Source organism: Rhododendron vialii, chromosome 4a (genome assembly GCF_030253575.1).
Source record: "Rhododendron vialii isolate Sample 1 chromosome 4a, ASM3025357v1".
Taxonomy (NCBI): Eukaryota; Viridiplantae; Streptophyta; class Magnoliopsida; order Ericales; family Ericaceae; genus Rhododendron; species Rhododendron vialii.
Window position 1 is genome coordinate 37,038,234 of NC_080560.1, and position 23,884 is coordinate 37,062,117.

General features: G+C 39.2%; 2 protein-coding genes across 5 annotated transcripts; both read left to right on the top strand.

The window, feature by feature from the left end:
- The first annotated feature begins 2,137 nt into the window (after positions 1-2,137).
- Positions 2,138-10,358, top strand: LOC131324154 (pentatricopeptide repeat-containing protein At1g63330-like). 3 transcript variants are annotated; one of them, XR_009199243.1, is made up of 3 exons: positions 2,138-2,786; positions 2,826-4,371; positions 9,464-10,358. XR_009199243.1 is itself a non-coding variant. In XM_058356001.1 (2 exons), exons 1-2 carry the CDS (start codon positions 2,202-2,204, stop codon positions 4,227-4,229), a joined length of 1,989 nt encoding a protein of 662 aa, XP_058211984.1. In that variant the 5' UTR covers positions 2,138-2,201; the 3' UTR covers positions 4,230-4,772. The 3 variants fall into 3 exon arrangements, 1 of the variants encoding a protein (XP_058211984.1); XR_009199244.1 differs by having other exon boundaries at positions 9,641-10,358; XM_058356001.1 differs by lacking the exon at positions 9,464-10,358 and having other exon boundaries at positions 2,826-4,772.
- Positions 10,359-16,587: 6,229 nt separating this feature from the next.
- Positions 16,588-21,371, top strand: LOC131324155 (pentatricopeptide repeat-containing protein At1g62914, mitochondrial-like). 2 transcript variants are annotated; one of them, XM_058356004.1, is made up of 3 exons: positions 16,588-16,895; positions 17,031-18,255; positions 20,618-21,371. In XM_058356004.1, exons 1-2 carry the CDS (start codon positions 16,661-16,663, stop codon positions 18,242-18,244), a joined length of 1,449 nt encoding a protein of 482 aa, XP_058211987.1. In that variant the 5' UTR covers positions 16,588-16,660; the 3' UTR covers positions 18,245-18,255; positions 20,618-21,371. The 2 variants fall into 2 exon arrangements, with proteins under 2 accessions (XP_058211987.1, XP_058211986.1); XM_058356003.1 differs by having other exon boundaries at positions 16,588-18,255.
- Positions 21,372-23,884: the final 2,513 nt, after the last annotated feature.

The following is a 23,884-nucleotide window of genomic DNA, read 5'->3' on the forward strand; positions in this document are numbered from 1 at the left end:
CAGGATCAGGAATATCGATCCAACATAGGTTATACGCAACAAAAGATAAAAAGGGCATAGATTGTACGATCATTGAAATCATGGCCGTCTCCAACTATTGACATATATAACGAAAGTCAACCAACGCTTATTGGGCTCATCGGTGGATGAACAGCTAGGCCCGGCTTCGCCGGCCCAAGGCCCCAATATGTCCGCCTCAAGATTCCTCCTCTTGTTTGGATCACTACTACTACTATCGTTCATTCCTTCTAGTACAGTTTTAGCCATCCCTTTGGTCATCGAAAACAAAAGCGGGAGAAACGATTCCTTGGGGTGTAGTGGATGGGGGTCAATATGGGCCTCAGAAACTGGGTATAGCATTGAATTCGCCGACGGGGAAACGGCCACCATGGATCTGCCACCGATGGAGCCGGGTAGCGGAAGGTGGGGGATAAGTTGTTTGCATTGCGGCATCGCTTCCAGGGGGGTCCCGATGAAAATAGGGCCTTATTGGGACGCCTTGGATGTGACAAAATGCAAGGACAAGTGTTTTTTGCGAGTCCTGCCCAGTAACCTCACTTGGTGGAATGACCATGATCAGGAATGGCAGCAGTGGCCTTTGAGGCGTTTTTGAGGATAAAAGAGGAAAAAAAGAGGGCAGCAGGTTGCGGACCGAATTATCGCAGTCATAATTTTTTACTTTAAAAAGATTTGTTTCTGAAATGTTTGCTTTAATCGTACCCATTCGGATCCGATCAGTTGTATATGTTCGGCTCGACCAAGATTTTTCTGCATTTTCAATTTTAGATTGTGAATTGTAGTTTTTTTTTTGTTATTACAAATAAAAATAAACTTTAATCTGTAGAGTGTTTGGATGATTTATAGATTATACAATAGAGTAGTGTTTAAAAGTATAATCATCAAAAAAAATTATGAGTTAGTCTTTTACCATCTTGTCCTTGGTTATTCATAACCATGGTCTTATAAAGTGCATAAATAACCCTTTTAGACATAAATATTTTAGATATTTCTAACATCGTTTGGTTTTTCCACTTTGCAAATACTTTGTATTCTATTTTCGAAAGTCTCAAATGTAATCTTGGTAAAAATGCTATTACTATTTCGTCGAAAAGGACAAAATAATTTCGTGATCGTCGAGATTACAAAACAGGACGACAATCGAATTCTTACATACTGTAATTCAAATATAAAATGCCACAAAAGTAAGAAAAGATCACAAAAATAAGAAAAGGTCACAAAGAATGCAGGCGTGCTGCAAATAACACGAGGACAAATGTGGAAATTCCATAAAATCCCGTATTTTTCCCCTTATGATTGTCAGGAATGTTGTGTTGGAAATTGATTCACAAGAAAAGTGAAAGGAGATGAAGTGAAGAAAAAATGAAAATCATTTTTCTGTACGTGTTCTGTTAACAAAGAATCTTACAGGAAAACAAGAAATCCTTCATTTTGGCAAAACCTATTTTGCTGGAAGGTGTTTCTCAATGGAAAAGTTGAGGCTGTGGGTCTTACAACTTTCTTGGTAATTGAGCACTCATAAAATTACATGAAAGTTGATTTTCTCGTCCTTTCCCATTCTTTCCGTGAGTCCTCCTTGTGAGGATCGTGTGAGGATTTCCATGGGATCCGGACCGTTCATCTCTGCAATTAATAGTTCGGATTAAAAACAAACTCTTCCGGGGAAAAGTCAACTCTTTCCTAACTCTTCTCCAGAAAAGTTCGTTTTCAATTCGAATCATTGATTGTCGAGATAGACAATCTGAATACAAATCATCACCCATTCTTATAAAATAGTATCCTCGTAGAGGATCCGGATCCACTGAACGGAGCCTTAGAAATTAGAATGTGAAAGATGCTCTTGACCTCATTCTCAAATTGTGTCCATAGCATTCGATTTTCAAACTTAATTTTTTCAGAATTTATATATACACACACACACACACATTGCACCTAAGCTCCAAACCGTCGGAATCTACTATTGCATAATCTAGAATCGTTAATGAACCTCCCAAACACCTCCCACGATTGAAAACACATTATTTTTAATATCTTTTTAGTACTCAAAAAATTACGCAAAATTAATCCATGCGAAAAAAATTCCACAAAAACAGAAAAATAATGTCAACCCAAAATAGGACTAAGCTCTGTCCGTCTATGCCATAGATCACTAGAGAGAGAAAGGGCTGAGGACGCAGAAGAAGATGGTTCAGATTGGTGCTTTTACTCCGATCAGTCCCATGGATTCTTCTTCTTCTTCTTCTAGTTACCGAAGATGTAATCTTCTCCCTCCACCCCACCCTTCATCGTGTTCCTTTCCTACTGAAACTGCAAATCTGTTTCGTTCTCACTCTCACACTAGAAGAAACCCTAGTTCTTATCCTTCTTCAACCATCACCAGTCCACCAAAACACCAACCCAAGTCGAGAAAACAGCTACCCAAGTCGAGAAAACAGCTTGATAATCTCCGAGCAGCTGAATTGTTCCTCACTCTGATGCCCCGAACGCGACCTCTGCCAAGCATTCTTGAAATCAACAAGGCGTTGGGGATTATTACGAAATCGGGTAAGTACAGCACGGCTCTTTCTCATTTCAACAAGTTGCAGTCACAAGACATTGTGCTAGATTTGAATACCTTCGGCATTGCTATTAACTGCTACTGTCACGTCAATCGAGTTGGCTATGGGTTCTCGCTTTTAGGCAGCATCTTCAAACACGGTTATGAGCCTGATGAAGTTATCTTCCCCCCGCTGTTAAATGGACTTATTGCACAAGATAAAACTGCTGAGGCTAACGGACTTATCGCACAAGATAAAACTGCTGCTGAGGCTAACGGACTTATCGCACAAGATAAAACTGCTGAGGCTCTTTCTCATTTTGACAAGTTGCGGTTGCTAGGCATTCTGCCAAATGTGTATACCTTCAACATTGCAATTAACTGTTATTGTCGCGTGAATCGAGTTGGCTTTGGGTTCTCTCTTTTAGGCTGTATCTTTAAATGCGGTTATAAGCCCAATGTAGTTACCTTCACCACCCTGTTAGATGGACTTATTGTACATGATAAACCTGCTGAGGCTCTTTCCCATTTTGACAGGTTGCAATTGCTGGGCATTCAGTTAAGTTTGTATACCTTGAACATTGCAATTAAGTGCTACTGCTGTGTGAATCGAGTTGGCTTTGGGTTCTCTCTTTTTGGCAGCATCCTCAAACACGGTTATACACCTGATGTAGTTACCTTCAACAGTCTGTTAAATGGACTTATTGCCCAAGGTAAAATTGCTGAGGCTGTGGAGTTATTTGAGAAAATTGTCAAAAAAGGTGAAATCAAACCCAACGTGACGATGTATGGATCGCTAATAAACAGGCTTTGCAAAATGGGAAACAGAGGAGCGGCTATTAGTTTTTTGAGGATAGCGGAAGAAGGAGGTTTAAAACCTGACACCAAGACTTATAGCATGATCATTGACCGTCTTTGCAAGGATGGGATGGTGGATGACGCTGTCAACTTGTTTGTAGAAATGAATAGCAAATGTTTTTGTGCAGATGTAGTCACTTATACATCTATGATTGATGGCCTATGCAAACATGGCAAGACGAAGGAAGCAATAGGAATACTACGAGAAATGTTGGATAATGCTATTTCACCAAATGTTCGTACGTTTAATGTTTTGGTCTCTGCTCTTTGCAAGCAAGGGATGACAAAGGAAGCGGAGGAGTTACTTGAATTAATGGAAAAAAGAGGTGTGGATCCTGATGTTTTCACATACACTAGTCTCATGGAGAGATATTGTTTGCAAGGCCGGATGGACGAAGCAATGAGATTGTTAAATGCCATGGTGGAAAGGGGCATTCATCCCAACACTTGTTGCTATAACATTTTAATCAAGGGATATTGCAAGAACAGGAAATTAGGCAAAGCCTTGCATCTCTTCCGAGAAATGCCTCTACTCGGTCTAAAACGTGACTTCATTACTTTTACAACTATATTTCTTGGTCTGGTTCAAATAGATACATATGCTGCCGCCCAAGAAATTCTTAATGAGATGCAAGCTGCCGACCTACATCCCGATACTAAAACTTGTGGTCTCCTGTTCGACAGCCTTTGCCAAAGTGGGCATATTGATGAAGCAATGTTCTTATTTCACATGATGGAGAAAAAGGGTTTAGGTCTCGATATTGTTAAGTACAATGTCCTTGTTGATGCCTATTGCAAGAAGAAAACACTAGAATGAATCAAGGTCTTTTGAGGAACCCAAGCTTCAGGAAGCTGCCTGCAGAATGATGTCTCTTACACGATATCGTTCTGGGATTTCATTGAGGTTTGAAGTCATTTGAGGCCAAGAGGCATCAACAGGGATATCCATATTCCAAATAGTATGGCCTTTAATTCTTATATTCTTAGCGTTACCCCATGTTGGAGATTCTTATGGACTCTTGTCTTTATCCCTTGGGATAATTTATTTGATCTCCTTTGGGATAATTTATTTGATCTCCTTTCAATCTACCAGAATGAGTTCTAACATCCTCTTCTGGTGCTTCAATAATCCCATTGTTCCTTTCAATAAGTGGTTGTAAAAAAAAAGAAGAAGCATTCTTTCTCTCCAAAGAGTCTCGCCTTCACACTTTGAGACATCTTATTGACTTGATTCTTGATAGTCAGTTCTTTCCGCATTTTGAAGGAGAATGAACATTATAAACAGAAGGAGAATGGGAAAATGAAAGGAAAAAGTGTATCTTTACAATTTCATTATTCATTAGGGGTGACATTTCTTTGTTAGTCTGACGATCTTTACAGTCCATGAACAATTCCCATTGAGTGGATTCCCCCATAACGTGTGGCCTCCATCATATGTGTGAGTCCCCATCTTCCATTTGAATGGTATTGGTATTTGGCACTCATCCATTTTGTTTTGTTTACATTTTGCCATTTAAACTTGGGACACACACATACAGACACACGCACAAGTGGTGTGTCTCCTACCATGTCCGTATTTCCATTTTTCTAGAATTCCCGTGCCCGTGTCTGTATCCATGTTTGTGCTACATAGGTGTGCAGTGTGCACTCCACAAAACCAATCTTAATATGGGAAAGTCCTTGTTACTTTCTTGTGTTTGTGCTCTTGTTGACACCTCACTTAATCCACCTAGTTCAGCAAACCCGCTGATATATTCATCATCTTATAACTCGAAGTTTCTAACAAGCAAATTCCTGGCCTCGTGTATTGGGGTCTGTTTAATGAACGCATTATTACAATTCTTAGATGGATCATAACTCTCGTTCTTTTTGTCATTCCAATTTTGTAGTGATGCTGTTGGTTTGAACTACTATACTTGTAATAGTTAGTTACTAAGAAGCATGGATACGGATACGGGCACAAATATAGACACAAACCCAACTCTCGACAACTCTAAATGAACGGAGACACAGACATGCCTGGGGACACAGCTAAAAATATATGTGCGTTTGTATTGACATTTATGTTGTGTTTGAATGGGTTTTTGAGAATTTTTTAGTTTGGTTTTTGGGTAATGAGTGGAGATAGAAATTAGGGTAATGAGTGGAGACAGATAGAGAGAGAAATGAGAATAATGATCGGAGAGTGGATAGAGATGAGAGTAATGATTGGAAGCAGGGGTAATGAGTGTTTTTTGATTTGGAATTTTTTTTTTCAAAAAGCAAACCAAACAAAGCATTAGTTGTTAGGCATCTGAAAATTAGGATTATAAATTGATCACTGTCTTCTTTTGATTCCCGGGAATAAGCTTTTATTATTATTACTAGAGGCTGGGGCATACGCGATGCGTGTGCAAGTCGAATTTTTATAATATTTGTGAAAATTTGATCAAATAATAAGTGAAAAGCATTTTTATAAAACGTTGTGAAAATCTGACTTGCACACGCATCGTGTGTGCCCCAGCCTTTAGTCTCTTTTATTTTTCAATTCAAAATTTCACCATGTTGCCCAAAATTTTGACCCAACTTCACTAACTCAGTTCCAAACCAAACACACAGTTTAACCATTCACCTCGATTGAAACGAATAGATCACCAAAATGCAATGCTCACGTACTCTACTAATTTGAATCACAATGAAGGTAAAATGCGCAAGTATATAAGTACTTACATTAAAGACTATCAGATAAAATGCTACTGTACAGCTACTACTAATATGTCTAATAGTAACAATTATGTACTTTATAAGTCTACCTCCCAATAAGTCATGACCCTACCAAGCCCATCACACGCACACACAGCACCACCACTTCTCACAGCGCATGCGCACGCACATGCACACGCCACACATGCTCTCTCTCTCTCTCTCTCTCTCTCTGCACTATCAAACAAAACCCACTGATTCACTTTCTAAAGAAACAAAACCCATATAATAGAAGACTTTTTGCTGAACCATGTTAGTTGCCACATAGCATTTGACTACTGCTTTTGTGTGTGTGTGTGTGTGTGTGAGAGAGAGAGAGAGAGAGAGAGAGAGAGAGAGAGAGAGAATACCTTAATTGGAACAGAGCAGGTTTTGCATTGGAACAGCCGAAAGAGTGGTGAAATAAATGAGAGGGAACTGCTGGAGACGGAGCAGTTGAAGGGAAAAGGGTGGTAACTGTTTTTGGGAGTTTTTTTTTGTGTGGTAAAATGTCTAATATATCCCCAAAACTAACTATTTTGTTTTGTGTGATTTTTCTCTTTAGAGGGTATTTTAGGAAAGAAAAATACATGACAAAGGGAGGAGACACCAAAGGGTGCTCTCCCTTTATATATTAGAATAGATAATATACCGATCAAAGTAATGTTTCCTACCTGTGTTCAAATTGAGACACAGTGTCCCCGAAATGTCACTGGCATGTCGCTTGCTTAAAATACTTGGATACGCCGTCTAGTGTGTCCCATACGTGTCCTCGGCGTGTCTAACACAGATACGGTGAGCATCATGTCCTATGAAGCATCGATGCTTCATAGGGTAGCCGATACTAGATATTCCTAGAGAATTAGAAGAATAGTAATGATAGGTCTTGCCAATTTGCTTCAGAAATGGAAGAAACCCAACTGATTTATTTCAATGTACAATCTATATTTGTTCCATCTTTAGGCTTTTCTTACGTTCATGGTAGAGGTTTTGTGGTGCAATAATGTTGCTATATTGGCTCAGAGGTGATATCCATTAGCCACCATTATGACTCTAAGCTAGTAGACTGTTTGCTAGTCTCGTGTGTTTATTTTTAAATTGCAAAACTTCTAGGCTGGAAACTTGTGGTGGTAATTTCAACAAATTGATGTGACGTGATGTTCAAATGGCTGTTTCCACATCTTGATTATGGTTGTGTGACATCCTACTCCTTTGATTATGTGTATAAGAGAACATTGTTACTGACCATCTCATTCCACAAATTCTCAGCCTTTGATACATGTGGCCTGTTCTATCCACTAAGCATTTACAAAAATGATGGGTGAAATGGCGTTGTAGGGGCCGGTCAGATTTGAGCATACAAGATAGAAGTTACCCATGCCTTAGCCACTTGATTATGGTTTCCTATCAATTCGATGTCTTCCCCCCTTCTCCCACTCTGCTTAATTCAGAGGGTGAGACCAGGAATTACAGGCGCTGGAATGCTTTGGGAACGTAGGTGGAGATGGATTTTCATAAGTACTTTCTAGAACTTGAGAATCAAGTTCTCCCTACCTGAACCTTTAACCCACGTAGTTCAGTAAACACGCTAATATAAGTTATCATCTTATCCTCATGTATTGAGGTCAGTTTCATGACCCATTATTGCAATTCTTAGATGAATCTAACCCTCATTCTTTTTGTGATTCCGATTCTGTATTGCTGCTCTTGGTTGGAACTACAATATTAGTAATAGGTAGTACTAAGAAGCACGGATACACATACAGACACTGATACAGACACAACTCCCGACAACTCTAAATGAATGGGGACACAGACATGCTAGGGGACACGGCTAAAAATATATATGCATTTGTATTGACATTAGGCTTGTGAACATTCTATCTAGATACCTCAAATACTCATGGCTTCTTTATGATTCTTTTTACTTTTTAAATGGTATAATTGTTTAGTGTCATATTTTGATTTCCGGGTATAAGCTTTTATTATAAATTGATCAAATTAATGTTTCCACCGTGCTGAAGTTGAGTTGCTGATATGTCCCCGGTGTGTCACCTGCTTAAAATTAGTAAAATTACGTGGACATGCCGTCTAGTGTGTCTTGTACGCCATATGTGTCCCCGGCGCGTCTAATGCAGATACACTATGCAGTTAGGCGTGTCAGGGCTTTATAAGGATTTAAATACCAGATATTTCAAGAGAATCATAAGAATAGTAATGATAGGTCCTGCCATAGTTAAGAAATGGAAGAAACCCAACTGATTTATTTGAATGTCTTCTCAATTTGTGTTCCATTTTTAGGCTTACCTTATGTTCATCAGTTCGTGGTAGAGCTTTTATGGTGCAATAATGTTGCTATTGGCTCAGAGGTGATATCCATTAGCCACCATTATTACCCTTTGGACTTTTTGCTAGTCTCATATGTGTTTATTTTTTAATTGTGAAATGTCTAGGCCTGAAACAATTTTATTCTGTCAATCAAGGTCTTTATTCCCCCATGAAAATGTAGTGTCAACGACTCAACTGTCAAATGCCTTGTGGTGGAATATTCAGCCTATTGATTGATGTTCAAATGACTGCTTCTACTTCTTGATTATGGTGGTGTGACATCCTACTGCTTTGATTATGTTATTCGAGAACATTGTTACTGACCGTCTCATTCCACATTGTTATTCATGTGAACATTCTATCTAGATTCCATCAAATTTATAACATCAGTACGATTCTTACTTTTTACATGTTAAATTGTAGATTTTAATTGAGGATTATAAATTGATCACTGTCATAATCTGATACCCGGGAATAAGCTTTTACTATTATAAGTGATCACTGTCATGTTTCCACCCGTGTTCAAGTTAAGACCGGTGTCCACAATGTTTCCCTAGTGTGTCGCCTGCTTAAAATTTGTTAATTTAAGTGGACACGCCATCTAGCATGTCCCAACCATATCCCTTGTGTGTGTCACATTATTCACGTAGATACGGTAAGCAGTTAGGCGCATCGGTGTTTTGTAGGTTAGTAAATACAAGATATTATAACTTATAAGGGAATCAGATTAATACTAATTATAGATCTTGACAAGATAATTTGGAATTGAAAGAAACCCACCTGATTTTTTTAAATGTACCGTCAATTTGTGTTCCATCTTTAGGCTTAGGTTATGTGCACGTGAGACGTTTTATGGTGCAATAATTTGGCTATTGGCTCAGAGGTGATATCCATTAGCCACCATTATGTTTCTGAGCTAGTGGACTGTATGCAAGACTCGTATGTGTTTATGTTTCAATTGCGAAATTCTAGGCCTGAAACAATTTTATTCTGTCAATTAAGGTTTGAAATTCCCCCATGGAACAATGCTGTCGGACAACTTGTCATGGAATGTTCAACATATTGATCTGATGTTCAAATGGCTGCTTCTACTTTTTTGGTTAGAGTGATACGACATCCCACTGCTTCGATTTTGTGTAAGAGACCATTGTTACTGACCGTCTCATCCACGTATCTCAGTTTTATTCGGGGGGAAGCAAGTACAAAAATGAAGGGTGAATGGCGGCGTACAAATTGGTCAGATTCGAACCAACGAATTGAGGTTTTGCGGACCCCTGCCTTGGCTACTTGGTTGCGGTTACCTATCAATTCCATGTCTTTCCCCTTCTCTGACTTCACTTTTTAGGGTGCAACCCGGAATAACAGATGCTGGAATGCTTTGGGAGGAAGCACAACATAGGGGACATAGATTTTGATAAATACTTTCTAAAACTTGAGAATCTAAGAGTTCTCCCTACCTAAACCCTTTCCGGGGTGACAATATAAAGATGCGTCTAGGGATTTGTTGATGCTCCACGACCCAGAAAGTAGCATCTGTCAACGGATTCAGCGGCCATTAGTATGAAAAATGCAGGTTCTAGCCATCAAATTGGAAAACTATGCCAGGTTATGATCTTATTCTGTAGTGCTTGATGGAGATTCTTTTCTTGGAATCTCTGAATTTTTTGTCAGGATCTTCTGTAGTAGATGAACTGTTTTCTAGGGTGGCATAAATTGGTTGTTTTCATCTTGTTGATTAGTTCTTGGCTGTGTAGATTTTTTTTTCGTTTCTTTTGCTTTGGTGACTCCTGGCTTTATGCCGTGGGGAGTTTGCTGAGATAGCTTTGTTGGCTGTGCTGTTTGGACTTTGCTGTATTTGTTTGGAGCTTTTAATGATAAGAGTACATTTACCGGAAAAGAGATTACTCCCTGCACGTAAGACTTTACTTCTTGTTGCTAGTTATGTTCTTTTGGCCGTCGGGCTAATATAGATATGGCTCAAGACTTTACTTTTTGTTGCTAGTTATGTTATTTTGGCCGTCGGGCTAATATAGATATGGCTCAAGTAGGGTAGTTCAGTATTTAAACTCTGTAACCAAGCTAGTTCGAGCTTTTGAACTCTTTCTTTTGTGCTCTTGGGAATATTCCCACTTGAACTTTATGTATTTCGGTAACGTAGTATGAGGGTGATGTGCCTCTTCAACTCTAATTCATATGAAGTAGGGGTGCGGCCACTCAAGTTTTTTCTTCTAGAAATGTACCTCTTGAAATCTTTAGCTAGTATTTTGTCTTATTAATTCTCTTTACAATGGAATCTGTTAGAACATATGTGAACGTTGAGTCTCATATCGGATAAACCACAAAAAAGTTGGACCGTAATATATAATTGGATGGTTCATCGCTTACAAGACTTAGCCTTTTAAGTAGATATGGGTCATTCAATGTATATTAGGCCCAAGTGATGTGACGGACTCTTTGCCGTTACTCCCATTCAAATTGGGCCTTGAGCACGCAGTGGCGGATCGATGTATCTAACAAACTCCCAACAACTGGTATCAGAGCCAATGGCTGACGATCTATGGGAAGACTCTCAGCGCACCATTGAATGGATTTGCACAGAAGACACTCATGGAGCGGTATAAAGTCCAAAGGTGACTCCTGATGAAGCAAGGTGGCTTGATATTGGAGTGCTGTATTGGATGGCTCATTGTCGATGGAGTTGACTCGTCTGGGAGCATGGTGCTAGTGAATGAGCACGTTGGCTCTCAATGGAGTTCTCGTCGGGGAGCATGGTGCTGGTGACTAGGCATGTTGGCTCTCAATTGAGATGACTCTGAATCGATTGAGTGGGTGCAGAATAAGCCCAGTGCGGGAGATAGGGTTGAGAGTATTAGATCAGAATCAAGGGGGAGCTTGGATGCAAGGAGAGGTTAAAGCCCAATGTTCGGTTCACGCATGAGGGGGAGATTTGTTAGAACATGTGTGAACGTTGAGTCTCACATCGGATAAACCAAAAAAGAGTTGGATCTTAATATACAATTGGATGACTCACCACTTACAAGGGTTAGCCTTTTAAGTGGATATGGGTCAATCAATATATATTGGACCCAAGTAATGTGGTGAACTCTTTGCCCCCAACAAAATCTCTGGTATGCGATGGAATCTTTACGTTCTTGGTATTATTTTTACATAGCACAAGTTACCATGTCCTGAACTGGGAACAATTTTAACACATTACGTGCTACAACTTAGTATCCAACCATTATATCTTACCCAAAACATACTAAGACCATGTCCCATAAACTAAGAAGCATGGACACATATCTGGGATTTTCTTATCTGTATCGCAAACGTGTTGGACAGGGAGTCGTGCCCCTTTGGTGGAAAAAAATCACATGTCGGCTATCCTTGTCCTGCATCATTCCCTCCCTCTCCTTCCTTCATCAAGTTGAAACCTTTGACAAAGTCGCGGTCACCATCTATCGTCAGCTGCTCTCACGTACTCACCACTAATTTTGGCGGAAAACAGCATGCAACTAAGATGGAAACAGAGCAGAGAGATTCCACAGACAATGGAGACAATGGATGTTTCACTCAATGCATCTACTTTTTGCATGATTAAGGATTTAGTCTCAACTAAAGGATAGGATCTTGCTGTCCAAGAAGCGATAACGAAGTTTATGACAAGGATTCATGTGGTGCTGTGAAGGTAAATCTAGTTTTACACTGACATATGTAGGCTACCATTTTACAGAATTCTCGTCCCTCAGCATATATATTAGTGGTATTAATTCTTGATGATAATGTGCAGTCATAGCCTCCTGTTCTAACATGTTTTCCCTCGATCTTCCACTCTTTGTACTCCCCGGATGCCTCTGAATTGCATAGCGTACTGCGATGTTCGATATCATAAAATTCTCCTTCTACTACTACGAGTTCTAACATTCCCTTCTGGTGCTTCATTTTCCCTACCATTGTGTTTATTAGTTAGAAATAATGCGTCTCTGAGTACCATTAAGTCTTGTCTTCTTAGATTCTTGAAAGTCGTATCTTTCTGCATTACGTGCCCCACAAGTTTTTAATTCTCCTCCATCTCTTGATAATTTTGGATATTAATGAGCCAAAATAGGCCAAGGTCCTCGCAGCAGCTTGATTGCCATCTTTTCAACTGGCCTCTGCAAAATTGTTCCAAATTCTCTTCTCCCAATCTCATTTTGGAAGTAATTCGAAACTTACAACCCCTATTAAGGGCTATGATCTATGACCCATCTCTATTGACTCTAGAGACATTTTTTTATTATGCAACTCTCACTTACGTTTATATAGTTTTTTGATTAATAGTGGCGAAGTCGGGATTTTGACCCTAGGGGGCTCAGGCTTAATAGACATATATTTTTTATCGGAACGTATACTTATTTTATCTTAAAGTTTTTGCTTTCGAATACAATATATTTGTACATTAAAATGATTGTAACCTACTGCAATTAAAGTATACAAATCATTTTGTTCTTTTTTTCTTTAATGGCATTGTGGCTTTTTTTATTCAATTTTTTTGGCATTTATTAGTTTCACATCAAATTTTTGTGAGTTATTGCTTGGTCTTGACGAGAAGAATCAGAAATCTAAAAAATTATGATTGAAACTCGAATTTTTTGGAATAAAGACGAAAAAAGCAAAAAAAAAATTGCCTTTATGCCTTATTTTTGTCTTTATTCTAACAATTTTGAGTTTCGATCATGCGTAATTTTTAAAAATTTCTACTTGAGACAACTAATAATCAACAAATTTGACACAAAATCGACAAATGCAAAAAAAAATAAAGACAAAAATAAATAAATAAACCACTCGACTTATTTTGCAAAACTAGGCCTAGAAACAAAGAAAAGCTATGGGTACATATTGAAATGTACATACCATGTATATATGGATTTTGTGGGGCCCACCTTGGGTCCTATACAGCCGATTCAAATTATTCATTATTTCTAAAATATTTTTTATGGAGTCCTATAAAAAAATCACCTCAATTTGATATCAAAAAGGATTTTTCCAAAATTCGGGCAAAACTGAAAAGAAGTAATTTGGGAAAGACTACATCCTACGTATATAGGGAAAATTTTGAAAAGGCACCTAAACTTTGGACTCAATGTCCCATAAACACTTAAACTTCAATTTAATTCAATTGAACACATGTACTTACAAAAAAAAATAAACCCCACCTTTATACTCGGTTCATTTTGTCAAAAAAATGTACTGACGTGGCATCTTTTTGCCGTTAAATGCGTCAGTTGCCCATGATAGGATTTCAAAAGATGCACACAATCAAATCCCTCCTTTCTCTCTCAATCTCCTTGGGCCTCCCTTCCCCTTCTCTCACGTCGTCATTCACTCTTCCACAGAGAACCCCACTACTACTCCCACGGCAAGTCGGCAACACCACCACTGACCCAAAAAAAATCCCCTACGATCTCCTCAACCTTTTGCGTCGGCTCCAACTGCCTCGTCTACCACCTCCTCAACCCCTAACACTACCACACCCCAAGGCCTTCCTCTCCTTCTTCTCTAACCCCAACGTCATCGCCGTAGGCGTTGATATGGCGTCGGTCGCAAAGAAACTCGACGAGGTCCACGAGATTAAGATCGCGAATGCTGTCCGGCGACTTACACCAGGTGAGTTTGGAATATCCTCCTCATCCTTTAAATTCACTTGCAGGGAGAGAGAGATGATTCATGTACACTTGCATGTTCATTTTTCTTTCATGTACACTTTCATGTTTTGTTTTGATGGCCCCTATCAAGCCTCTATCTAGAATCGGCCCAATCCACGTTCATCGTGTGGGGTCTAAAGTAATCTGGGCTTGACATGTGTTACTTAAGTGTACTTTAAAAGAGCAGGTGAAATGATGTAAAGTTCGGACTGTGAAATTCTCCCTCACTTGTTCCTCGACTGTCAGTTTGCACTAGTAGTGTGGACACTCCATTGATTGGGTTTGTACCAAGCATGAATGAACGCACATCTATTTTAGCTTGGTTTGACAGTTTTATTAGAAGAAAGGTGGAAAGGCACTGAGGAGGGCAGCCACAATGCAGATCCTTAGCTAGCGGTTCTAATGGCGGTGAAGGATGCGACAGAGTTTGTTGGTGTGGTTCGCGATGGGGAGGGCGTAAGACCTCAGGGAGCACATATTCAATCTGGGGATGCACAGAGCTGGACACCGGCCACCAGTTAGCGGGTGAATAAAAATCAATGTGGATGGAGCATGGATTCCGAGAGCGACGGCTGGGGGGACATCAGATGCGGGTGTGGTTTTGAGGGACTCTATGGGTTGTTTTGTGGCGGCGCGATCGATCAACCTGGGCTCTTCGGGTTATGCGCTTTGTGCTGAAGCAGCGGCATGGAGAGCGGCATTGGGGTTTGCTAAAATTGTTGGGGTTTAGTAGTATCACGGTAGAGGGAGATTCTCAACAGCTTGTGAAGGTTCTAAACAAGGAAATCCAGTGCCCGGCAGGGGTGGAGGTGATTGTGGAAGACATCAGACGGTATGAACAACAGAGCAAGGGTTTGATAGCTGCATCTTTCAGTTTGTTCGGGGATCGACAAATGTGGTTGCGGACAAACTCGCAAGGTTCAGGATGCTAGGTCCAAGGTCATGGCGTGAAGACTTCGCAAGCTAAACTTTCTGATTGGTCAATGGTCATTGGGTTCGTTAGAATGTGATAATCATCCTTCCTTAGTTTGTTTAGTTGGTGTTTCCAATAAAATCGAAAACACTTCAGTCACCGACCGGGAGGGTCGGTGACCGGCCACCGACCCTGTGTGGGATCCATTCCGGGTCCCGCACGAATGATCCGAGCCGTTCAATAATTTTAAAAAAAAAACCGAGTGGGCTATGTGAGAAATAAGCTCAATCCGATATGTGTATGTGCTCGATCCGAGCTGTTCCAAAATCAGATGATCCGACCCGTTCAAAAATGAAAGTTTGGAACGAGCACGTACACACATCGGATTGAGCTTATTTCTCATGAAGCCCACTGGGTTTTTTTTTTTAAAATTATTGAGCAGCTCGGATCATTCGTGCAGGGCCCGGAGTGGACCCCACACGCAGTCGGTGGCCGGTCACCGACCCCAAGGTCGGTGACTGTAGCACTGCTCCAATAAAATTTGCCATTTTGGCAAAAAAAGAAAAGCATAGAAGAAATGATGTAAAGTTTGTGGGCAAAGAAGACAATAATACCCCTTTTCCCTCTTTTAAATCAAAAAAGTGACACAAATTGTTAGTACTGGCGGGCATTTTCCCTCCGACTCCTCTTCTCTTCCACTTTCCTACTTTACTCTTTTCTCTTTTGACCTTTTTCACAAAATTCCAAACCAAGTCTTTCTTGGGTAACCAAATGGGAAGAGAGGAGTGAAAGTAAACCTTGGTGAGTTCTTTATGGCAAAATCAGTTGCCAACGATTGGGCCGTTGGAATTCTGTGGGACCAATTCAGAATTTGATCGTTGAAATTTGGCTGGAATCACAATTTCCGGCACCAAACAAAGGGTTGTACTTGGCTATTTTTGTCCCAAACAAGATCGAGAGGCACAGACAAATCTATTCTCGCAAAAACGATGTATTTACTTAGCTTTTATTATCAAGTAAGGTTTTTTGTTTCTCCTTTACTGGGAAGGAAAAAATGCATGTTGAAGAATTTTTAACATGGAAACTAACTTTTTTGTAAAAAATCTCGATTTTTTTTTAATACAAATGAAAATAAACCAATAAATTTTCCTTTATGGCTTATTTTTGTCTTTGTTCTAAAAATTTTGAGTTTCAATCACACATAATTTTTTGATTTTTCTAATCGAGACAAACAACTAATCCACAAATTTGACACGAAATCTACAAAAAAAAAAAAAATAAGCCACTCGACATATTTAGCAAAACTAGGCCTAAAAACAAAGAAATATGTTGGGTTTCTTTTTATACTTATTTATTTTGCTTCTTGATTTGTTACTCCATTAACCAGGCAAAACCGCAAAAGTTACCAAAGTGGAAGAGAAAAGTATTTTGCTCAACAAAACGTAGAGACATTTTTAAGGGCAAAATTGGAATTTAAAAAATTTGAGAGCAAGTACTGTATGACTTCGAAAAATTTGGGATACCAGGTGAGCTTGGAATATCCTCATCCTTTGAATTCGCTTGTGGAGAGGGAGAGAGAGAGAGAGAGAGGACGGAGAAGAGATGGCTCAGATTGGGGTTTTTTCAGTAATCAGTCCCATAGAATCTGCTAAATACCGAAAAGGTAATCTTCTCTCTCCTCCCCACCGTTCATATTTTGCCCTTCGTTCTCATTCCAACACTATAAACACTAGAAGTTCTACTCCTTCTGCGACCCTCATCAGCCCAGCACGAAAGCAAGATGATGTTCCAACCATTTTAGAAATCAATAAGGCGTTAGCCAATACTACGAAGTCGGGTAAGTACAGCACGGCTCTTTCTCATTTCAACGAGTTGCAGTTACACGACATTGAGCTAAATTTGTACACCTTCAACATTGCAATTAACTGCTATTGTTGCGTTAATCGAGTTGGATTTGGGTTCTCTCTTTTAGGCAGCATCTTGAAACGCGGTTATACGCCAGATGTAGTTACCTTCAACACTCTGTTGAATGGGCTTATCCCACAAGATAATGCTGATGAGGCTCTTTCTCTTTTCAACAAGTTGTTGTTACAAGACATTGAGCTAAATTTGTATACCTTCAACATTGCTATTAACTGCTACTGTCGCGTGAATCGAGTTGGCTTTGGGTTCTCTCTTTTAGGCAGTGTCTTCAAACGCGGTTATACGCCTGATGTAGTTACCTTCAACACTCTGTTGCATGCACTTATCCCACAAGATAAAGCTGAAGAGGCTCTTTCTCTTTTCAACAAGTTGTTGTTACAAGACATTGAGCTAGATTTGTATACCTTCAGCATTGCTATTAACTGCTACTCTTGCGTGAATCGAGTTGGCTTTGGGTTCTCTCTTTTAGGCAGCATCTTCAAACGCGGGTATACACCTAATGTAATTATCTTCAACACCCTGTTAGATGGACTTATCGCACAGGATAAAGCTGATGAGGCTCTTTCTCTTTTCAATAAGTTGTTGTTACAAGACATTGAGCTAGATTTGTATACCTTCAGCATTGCTATTAACTGCTACTCTCGTGTGAATCGAGTTGGCTTTGTGTTCTCTCTTTTAGGCAGCATCTTCAAATGCGGGTATACACCTAATGTAGTTATCTTCAACACCCTGTTAGATGGACTTATTGTACAGGATAAAGCTGATGAGGCTCTTTCTCTTTTCAACAAGTTGTTGTTACAAGACATTGAGATCGATTTGTATACCTTCAACATTGCTATTAACTGCTACTGTCACGTGAATCAAGTTGGCTTTGGGTTCTCTCTTTTAGGCAGCATCTTCAAACGCGGTTATACGCCTGATGTAGTTACCTTCAACACTCTGTTGAATGCACTTATCCCACAAGATAAAGCTGATGAGGCTCTTTCTCTTTTCAACAAGTTGTTGTTACAAGACATTGAGCTAGATTTGTATACCTTCAGCATTGCTATTAACTGCTACTCTCGCGTGAATCGAGTTGGCTTTGGGTTATCCCTTTTGGGCAGCATCTTCAAAAGCGGTTATACGCCTAATGTAGTTACCTTCAGCACTCTGTTAAATGGATTTATTGCACAAGATAAAGCTGCTGAGGCTCTTTCTCATTTTGAGAAGTTGCAGTTACAAGACATTGAGCTAAATTTTGTACACCTTCAACATTGCAATTAACTGCTATTAATGTATGTTGCATTCCACTGATCTTTGTTGTTTGGGTACATTTTAAGAACCCGTCTCTTATAGGACAGAGTTCCAGACTTGGGTTACCCTTACTAAAATACAGTTTCTCACTATAAGGTACCTTACGGTTTATAAAACGGGGAAATTTAACTCAATTAAAGAATAATGTAAGTCTTAACGCCTTATGTACATTGATTGCAGATGGTTGGTTCAGTTGAAAACTTGAAGGCATCTACTATTTGGTCCCCTTTCAAGTTTGTCTTTTGAAGTATGTCAGTGCTTTTGTGAAATGTGTTAGACTTCTACTGGCTTGTCTATGATGTATAGGGTGTACATGGAGATGCTCACCTTTTGTTTCTTTGTTTGTGCGAGCACAAGACTTTACATTTTGTTGCTAGTTAGTATGTTCTTTTGGCCGTCGGGCTGATATAGATATGGCTTAAGTAGGATAGTTCAAGATTTAACTCTTTAACGAAGCTATAGTTCGAGCCTTTTGATTTCTTTTGTGCTGATGGGTTCGATTCCGTAAGAACCCATCCTCCTCCTCAAGTCCCCTAGGATAGAGTAGATTAGGATTAACTATTAGCAAAAAAAAACTCTAATTTGTATGAATCGGAGGTGGTGGCCACTTTAGTTTTTTCTTATAGAACAGTACCTATTGAAATCTGTAGCTATTTTGTTTTATTGTTTTTCTTTACAATGGAATCTCTGGTATGCAATGGAATCTTTACATTCTCGGTATTAATTTTCATTTGAGCACCTTGTAATATGGCACACGTTACCATGTCCTGAACTGGGAACAAAATACATCACTGGGATTTTCTTACCGTATCGCAAACGTGTTGGACACGGACACAACTCGCGACAACTCTAAATGAATGGGTACACAGACATGTCAGCAGACACGGCTAAGAATATACATGCATTTGTATTGACATTAGGCTTGTGAACATTCTATCTAGATACAACAATTACTTATGGCTTCTTTCTGATTCTTACTTTTTGCTTTTTAAGTGGTATAATTGATCACTGTCATATTTTGATTTCCAGGAATAAGCTTTTACTATTATAAATTGATCAATGTAATGTTTCCACCTGTGCTGAAGTTGAATCTTTGATATGTCCCTGGTGTCTTGCCTGCTTAAAATTAGTAAAATTACGTGGAGACGCTGTCTAGCATGTCCCATACCGCCATATGTGTCCCTGGCGTGTCTAATACAGATACAATATGCAGTTAGGCGTGTCAGCGCTTTATCGGGTTGTAGATACCAGATACTGCAAGAGAATCGTAAGAATAGTAATGATAGGTCATGCCAATATAGTTTGGAAATGGAAGAAACCCAACTGATTTATTTTAATGTACAGTAAATTTGTGTTCCATTTTTAGGCTTACCTTATGTTCATGGTAGAGGTTTTGTGGTGCAATAATGTTGCTATTGGCTCAGAGGTGATATCCATTAGCCACCATTATTACCCTAAGCTGTTGTACTATTTGCTAGTCTCATATGTGTTTATTTTTCAATGGTGAAATGTCTAGGCCTGAAACAATTTTATTCTGTTAATCAAGGTCTTTATTTCCCCATGAAAATATGGTGTCAACGACTCAACTGTCAAAAGCCTTGTGGTGGAATATTCAGCATATTGATTGATGTTCAAATGACTGCTTCTACTTCTTGATTATGGTGGTGTGACATCCTACTGCTTTGATTATGTATTCGAGAACATTGTTACTGACCTTCTCATTCCTCATTGTTATTCATGTGAACATTCTATCTAGATACTATCAAACTTATAAGATCAGTATGGTTCTTACTTTTTACTTGTTAAATTGTAGATTTTAATTCAGGATTATAAATTGATACCCGGGAATATGCTTTTACTATTATAAGTGATCACTGTCATGTTTCCACCCGTGTTCAAGTTAAGACATGGGTGTCCACGAACTTTCCCTTGTATGTCGCCTGCTTAAAGTTTTTTAATGTAAGTGGACACGCTATCTAGCATGTCCCAACTGTGTCCCCGGTGTGTATCATGCAGATACGGTAAGCAGTTAGACGTGTCGGTGTTTCATAGGTTAGTAGATACAAGATATTCTAAGAGAATCAGAAGCATACTAATTATAGGTCTTGCCATGATACTTTGAAATTGTAAGAAACCCACCTGAGTCTTTTGAATGTACCGTCAATTTGTGTTCCATCTTTAGGCTTACCTTGTGTTCATGGTAGAAGTGCAATAATTTGGCTATTGGCTCAGAGGTGATATCCATTAGCCACCATTACATTTCTGAGCTAGTAAGACTCGTATGTGTTTATTTTTCAATTGCAAGAATTCTAGGCCTGAAACAATTTTATTCTGTCAATGAAGGTTTGAGATTCCCCTATGGAACGATGCTGTCGGACGACTTGTTGTGGATTGTTCAACATACTGATCTATTGTTCAAATGGCTGCTTCTACTTTTTTTTCGTGATACGACATCCTACTGCTTTGATTATGTATAAGCGACCATTGTTACGGACCGTCTCAGCCATGTATCTCAGTTTTATTCGGGGGGAAGCAAGTACAAAAATGAAGGGTGAATGGTGGCGTACAAATTTGTCAGATTCGAACCGACGAATTGAGTTTTTGCGAACCCCTGCCTTGGCCACTTGGTTGCGGTTCCCTATCAATTCCTTGTCTTTCCCCTTCTCTGACTTCGCTTCATAGGGTGCAACCCGGAATAAACGATGCTGGAATGCTTTGGGAGGAAGCATAACATAGGGGACATAGATTATGATAAATACTTTGTAAAACTTGAGAATCCAAGAGTTCTCCCTACCCAAACCCTTTCCGGGGTGACAATATAAAGATGCATCCAGAGATTTGTTGATGCTCCACGACCCAGAAAGTATGGTATCTGTCAACAGATTCAGCTGCCGTTGGTATAAAAAATGCAGGTTCTAACCATCAAATTGGAAAACTATGCCAGGTTATGATCTTATTCTGTAGTGCTTGATGGAGATTCTTTTCTTCTTCTTTTTAAAGGGAGAATTGCTGGAATCTCTGAAATTTTTGGTCAGGATCTTCTGTAGTAGATGAACTGTTTACTAGGGTGGCATAAATTGGTTGTTTTCATTTTGTTGCATAGTTCTTGGCTGTGTCTTGTTTCTTTTGCTTTGGTGGCTCCTGACTTTATGCCGTGGGGAGTTTGCTGAGATAGCTTTGTTGGTTGTGTGTCCTGTTTGGACTTTGCCGTATTTGTTTGGAGCTTTTAATGATTGTGTACATTTACCGGAAAAATAGATTACTCCGTGCACGTGCGGATCTTGTGCTCGTGCTTTTGTGCTTTATTTTTATTTTCTTTATTTTGTTTGTGTTGGTGGTTTCCAGGTAGTTCAATGGTGTTTGTTTTTTAATAAAATAACTTTGGTAATTATTGGCTTTCATTCATTCTAAGATGAGTGTATGAACAAATGTAGTTCAGACAAAGTGTTGAACAAAAGTTCAAACAAACATACAACAAAAAATGAAGAGCTGAGACTCTTATTCTAGAACTATCAGGTTTAAGGGCAGTCATCACATGTATACAAATGAGAAAATCAATCCCATGTACACAATTTGAAATATGATATTATGTACTCCATACGATGAGATAACTGATCAAATTGCATTGCGAAACTCTCAATTGTGTTTGCTGCACATAGTTGTAAGCATACAATCGTATAAAGAAGATGAGATGAGAGGGGACGTAAACAGAAACAAGTGGGGGAAAATGGATCTTGTTTATTCCAAGAAGTTCCCATCAGTACAGGTATAGACATCGAAGGGGAGGACAATACAGGACACAAGTGACTCTTGGGTCTAGCTCAAGCCATCATGTAGCTCCCCTTTGGGAGCGGGAGGTTGTGCGTTCGATACCTAAGGAGAGGTGGTCACCTCTTATGGTAATACTAACAGCTAACTACTAACTTTACTGATGCAGGTTGTGCGTTCGATACCTAAGGAGAGGTGGTCACCTCTTATGGTAATACTAACAGCTAACTACTAACTTTACTGATGCATACCGTATGAACAAAAATACGATATTTAAAGAAGAGCTCTATAAAGCTTCGATTTCTCAGTCTCTTAACACTACGCTATTTCATGAGTTTTCGACATAAACAATATTTATCAGACGTGAACAATATTTATCTGACTAGAATTATCAATTTGAGCTCTTCTTTCTACTAATTTTCTATCCGTGGTAAGTGAATTCAATTACTTCTATATTAATTGACAGTGAGCTTTAGTTTCTTTCTTTCTTTCTCACTTATGTATATAACTTATATATATAGACACACACACGGGGCGGTTCCAAGGACCCTCTAAAAAAACCCTCCCAAGTTCCCGATCAAATTTTGATGATCCAAGCTGCTCAATGTAATCAAAACGTGATTTTAAGGGTACTCGTGAGAAATCAGCAAAAAAAATGACCGGGAAGGGCTTCATCTGAACAGTTTTTTATTGAACTTTATTGAACGGTTCAATAAAAAACTGCTCAAATCAAGCCCTTCCAGGTTATTTTTTTTGTCAATTTCTTGTGGGCACCCTTAAAAATCACGTTCTGAACACATTGAGCGGCTCGGATCATCAAAATTTGATCAAGATTCGGTTGCTAGTTTAGTTTTAGTTTTAGTTTTGTTTCCAATCATTACCCTATATCTTTCTCTAATTATTACCCTATATCTCCAATTATTAATTTCATTTCTCTCTCTATCTTTCTCCAATCATTACCCATTTCTCTAATCATTACCCTATTTCTCTCTCCACTCACTACCAAAACTAAATTAATCTAAATTACGAACCAAACAAAGCCTACGAGATTAAGATTTGGGGAGTTTTTTTAGAGATTTTTTTAAGGGTCCCCGGAACCGATATATAACGGGGCAGGGGCAGATTCATACCTATCCCCAACCCGTTCCCCATTTTTTTTTAAAAACTATCCCCATCCCCTACTCGATTCGTGAAAAATCCCCGAATCTTCAACCCATTTGGGACGAGGAATTGGGCTGGGTTGGGCGGGGCGGCTGGGATTGCCATCCCTACCCACTAGAAGATGTGGAGTCTGATATGCCGAAAAAAGAGATGAATTCTTTAACATTTTGCATCTAATTTTGTATTTTTCTTTCATGGTCGGACTTGTTCACATTGTAGCACTCATCAAGTAGAACCTGGATGCAGAAAATCAAGTCAATTAGACTCTGAAAATATCTAATCGGAGCACATTTATTTTGAAAAAATAAAAGAGAGCAGGGCAAGCTGGGCAAGAGCATCGACATTTGGCTCTTGTTGTGCACTTTAGTGTCAAATTTTATAGAGATAATAACAATTTGCAAATTTGTTTGCTCCATTTGATCACTTTAAGGACTACTTTAGATAAGGGGTGTAAACTAGCCAAGTCAAACTGAATATTGGCATGTTCGAGCTCGACTCGATCAGAATTCGTCTGACTCGAGTTCGAATCGAGCGGAAAATCTCGGCTTGCCAAGCATGTACAAAGTTCAAGCTCGGCTCATTAGTATTCGGTTAGGAATAAACGAGCCGGCTCGGCTCGAATTCGTCAACTTTTCAGCCTTAATATTGAAAAATTGGATAAATGAGCCGAGTCGAACCGAA

What these genes read in the sequence shown, in the direction of transcription:
- LOC131324154 (XM_058356001.1), top strand. Translation starts at nt 2,202, where the DNA reads ATGGTTCAGATTGGTGCTTTTACTCCGATCAGTCCCATGGATTCTTCT. An exon ending in CACAAGATAAAACTGCTGAG is followed by an intron (nt 2,787 to 2,825) that starts GCTAACGGACTT and finishes ACTGCTGCTGAG; the next exon opens with GCTAACGGACTTATCGCACA.
- LOC131324155 (XM_058356003.1), top strand. Translation starts at nt 16,661, where the DNA reads ATGGCTCAGATTGGGGTTTTTTCAGTAATCAGTCCCATAGAATCTGCT.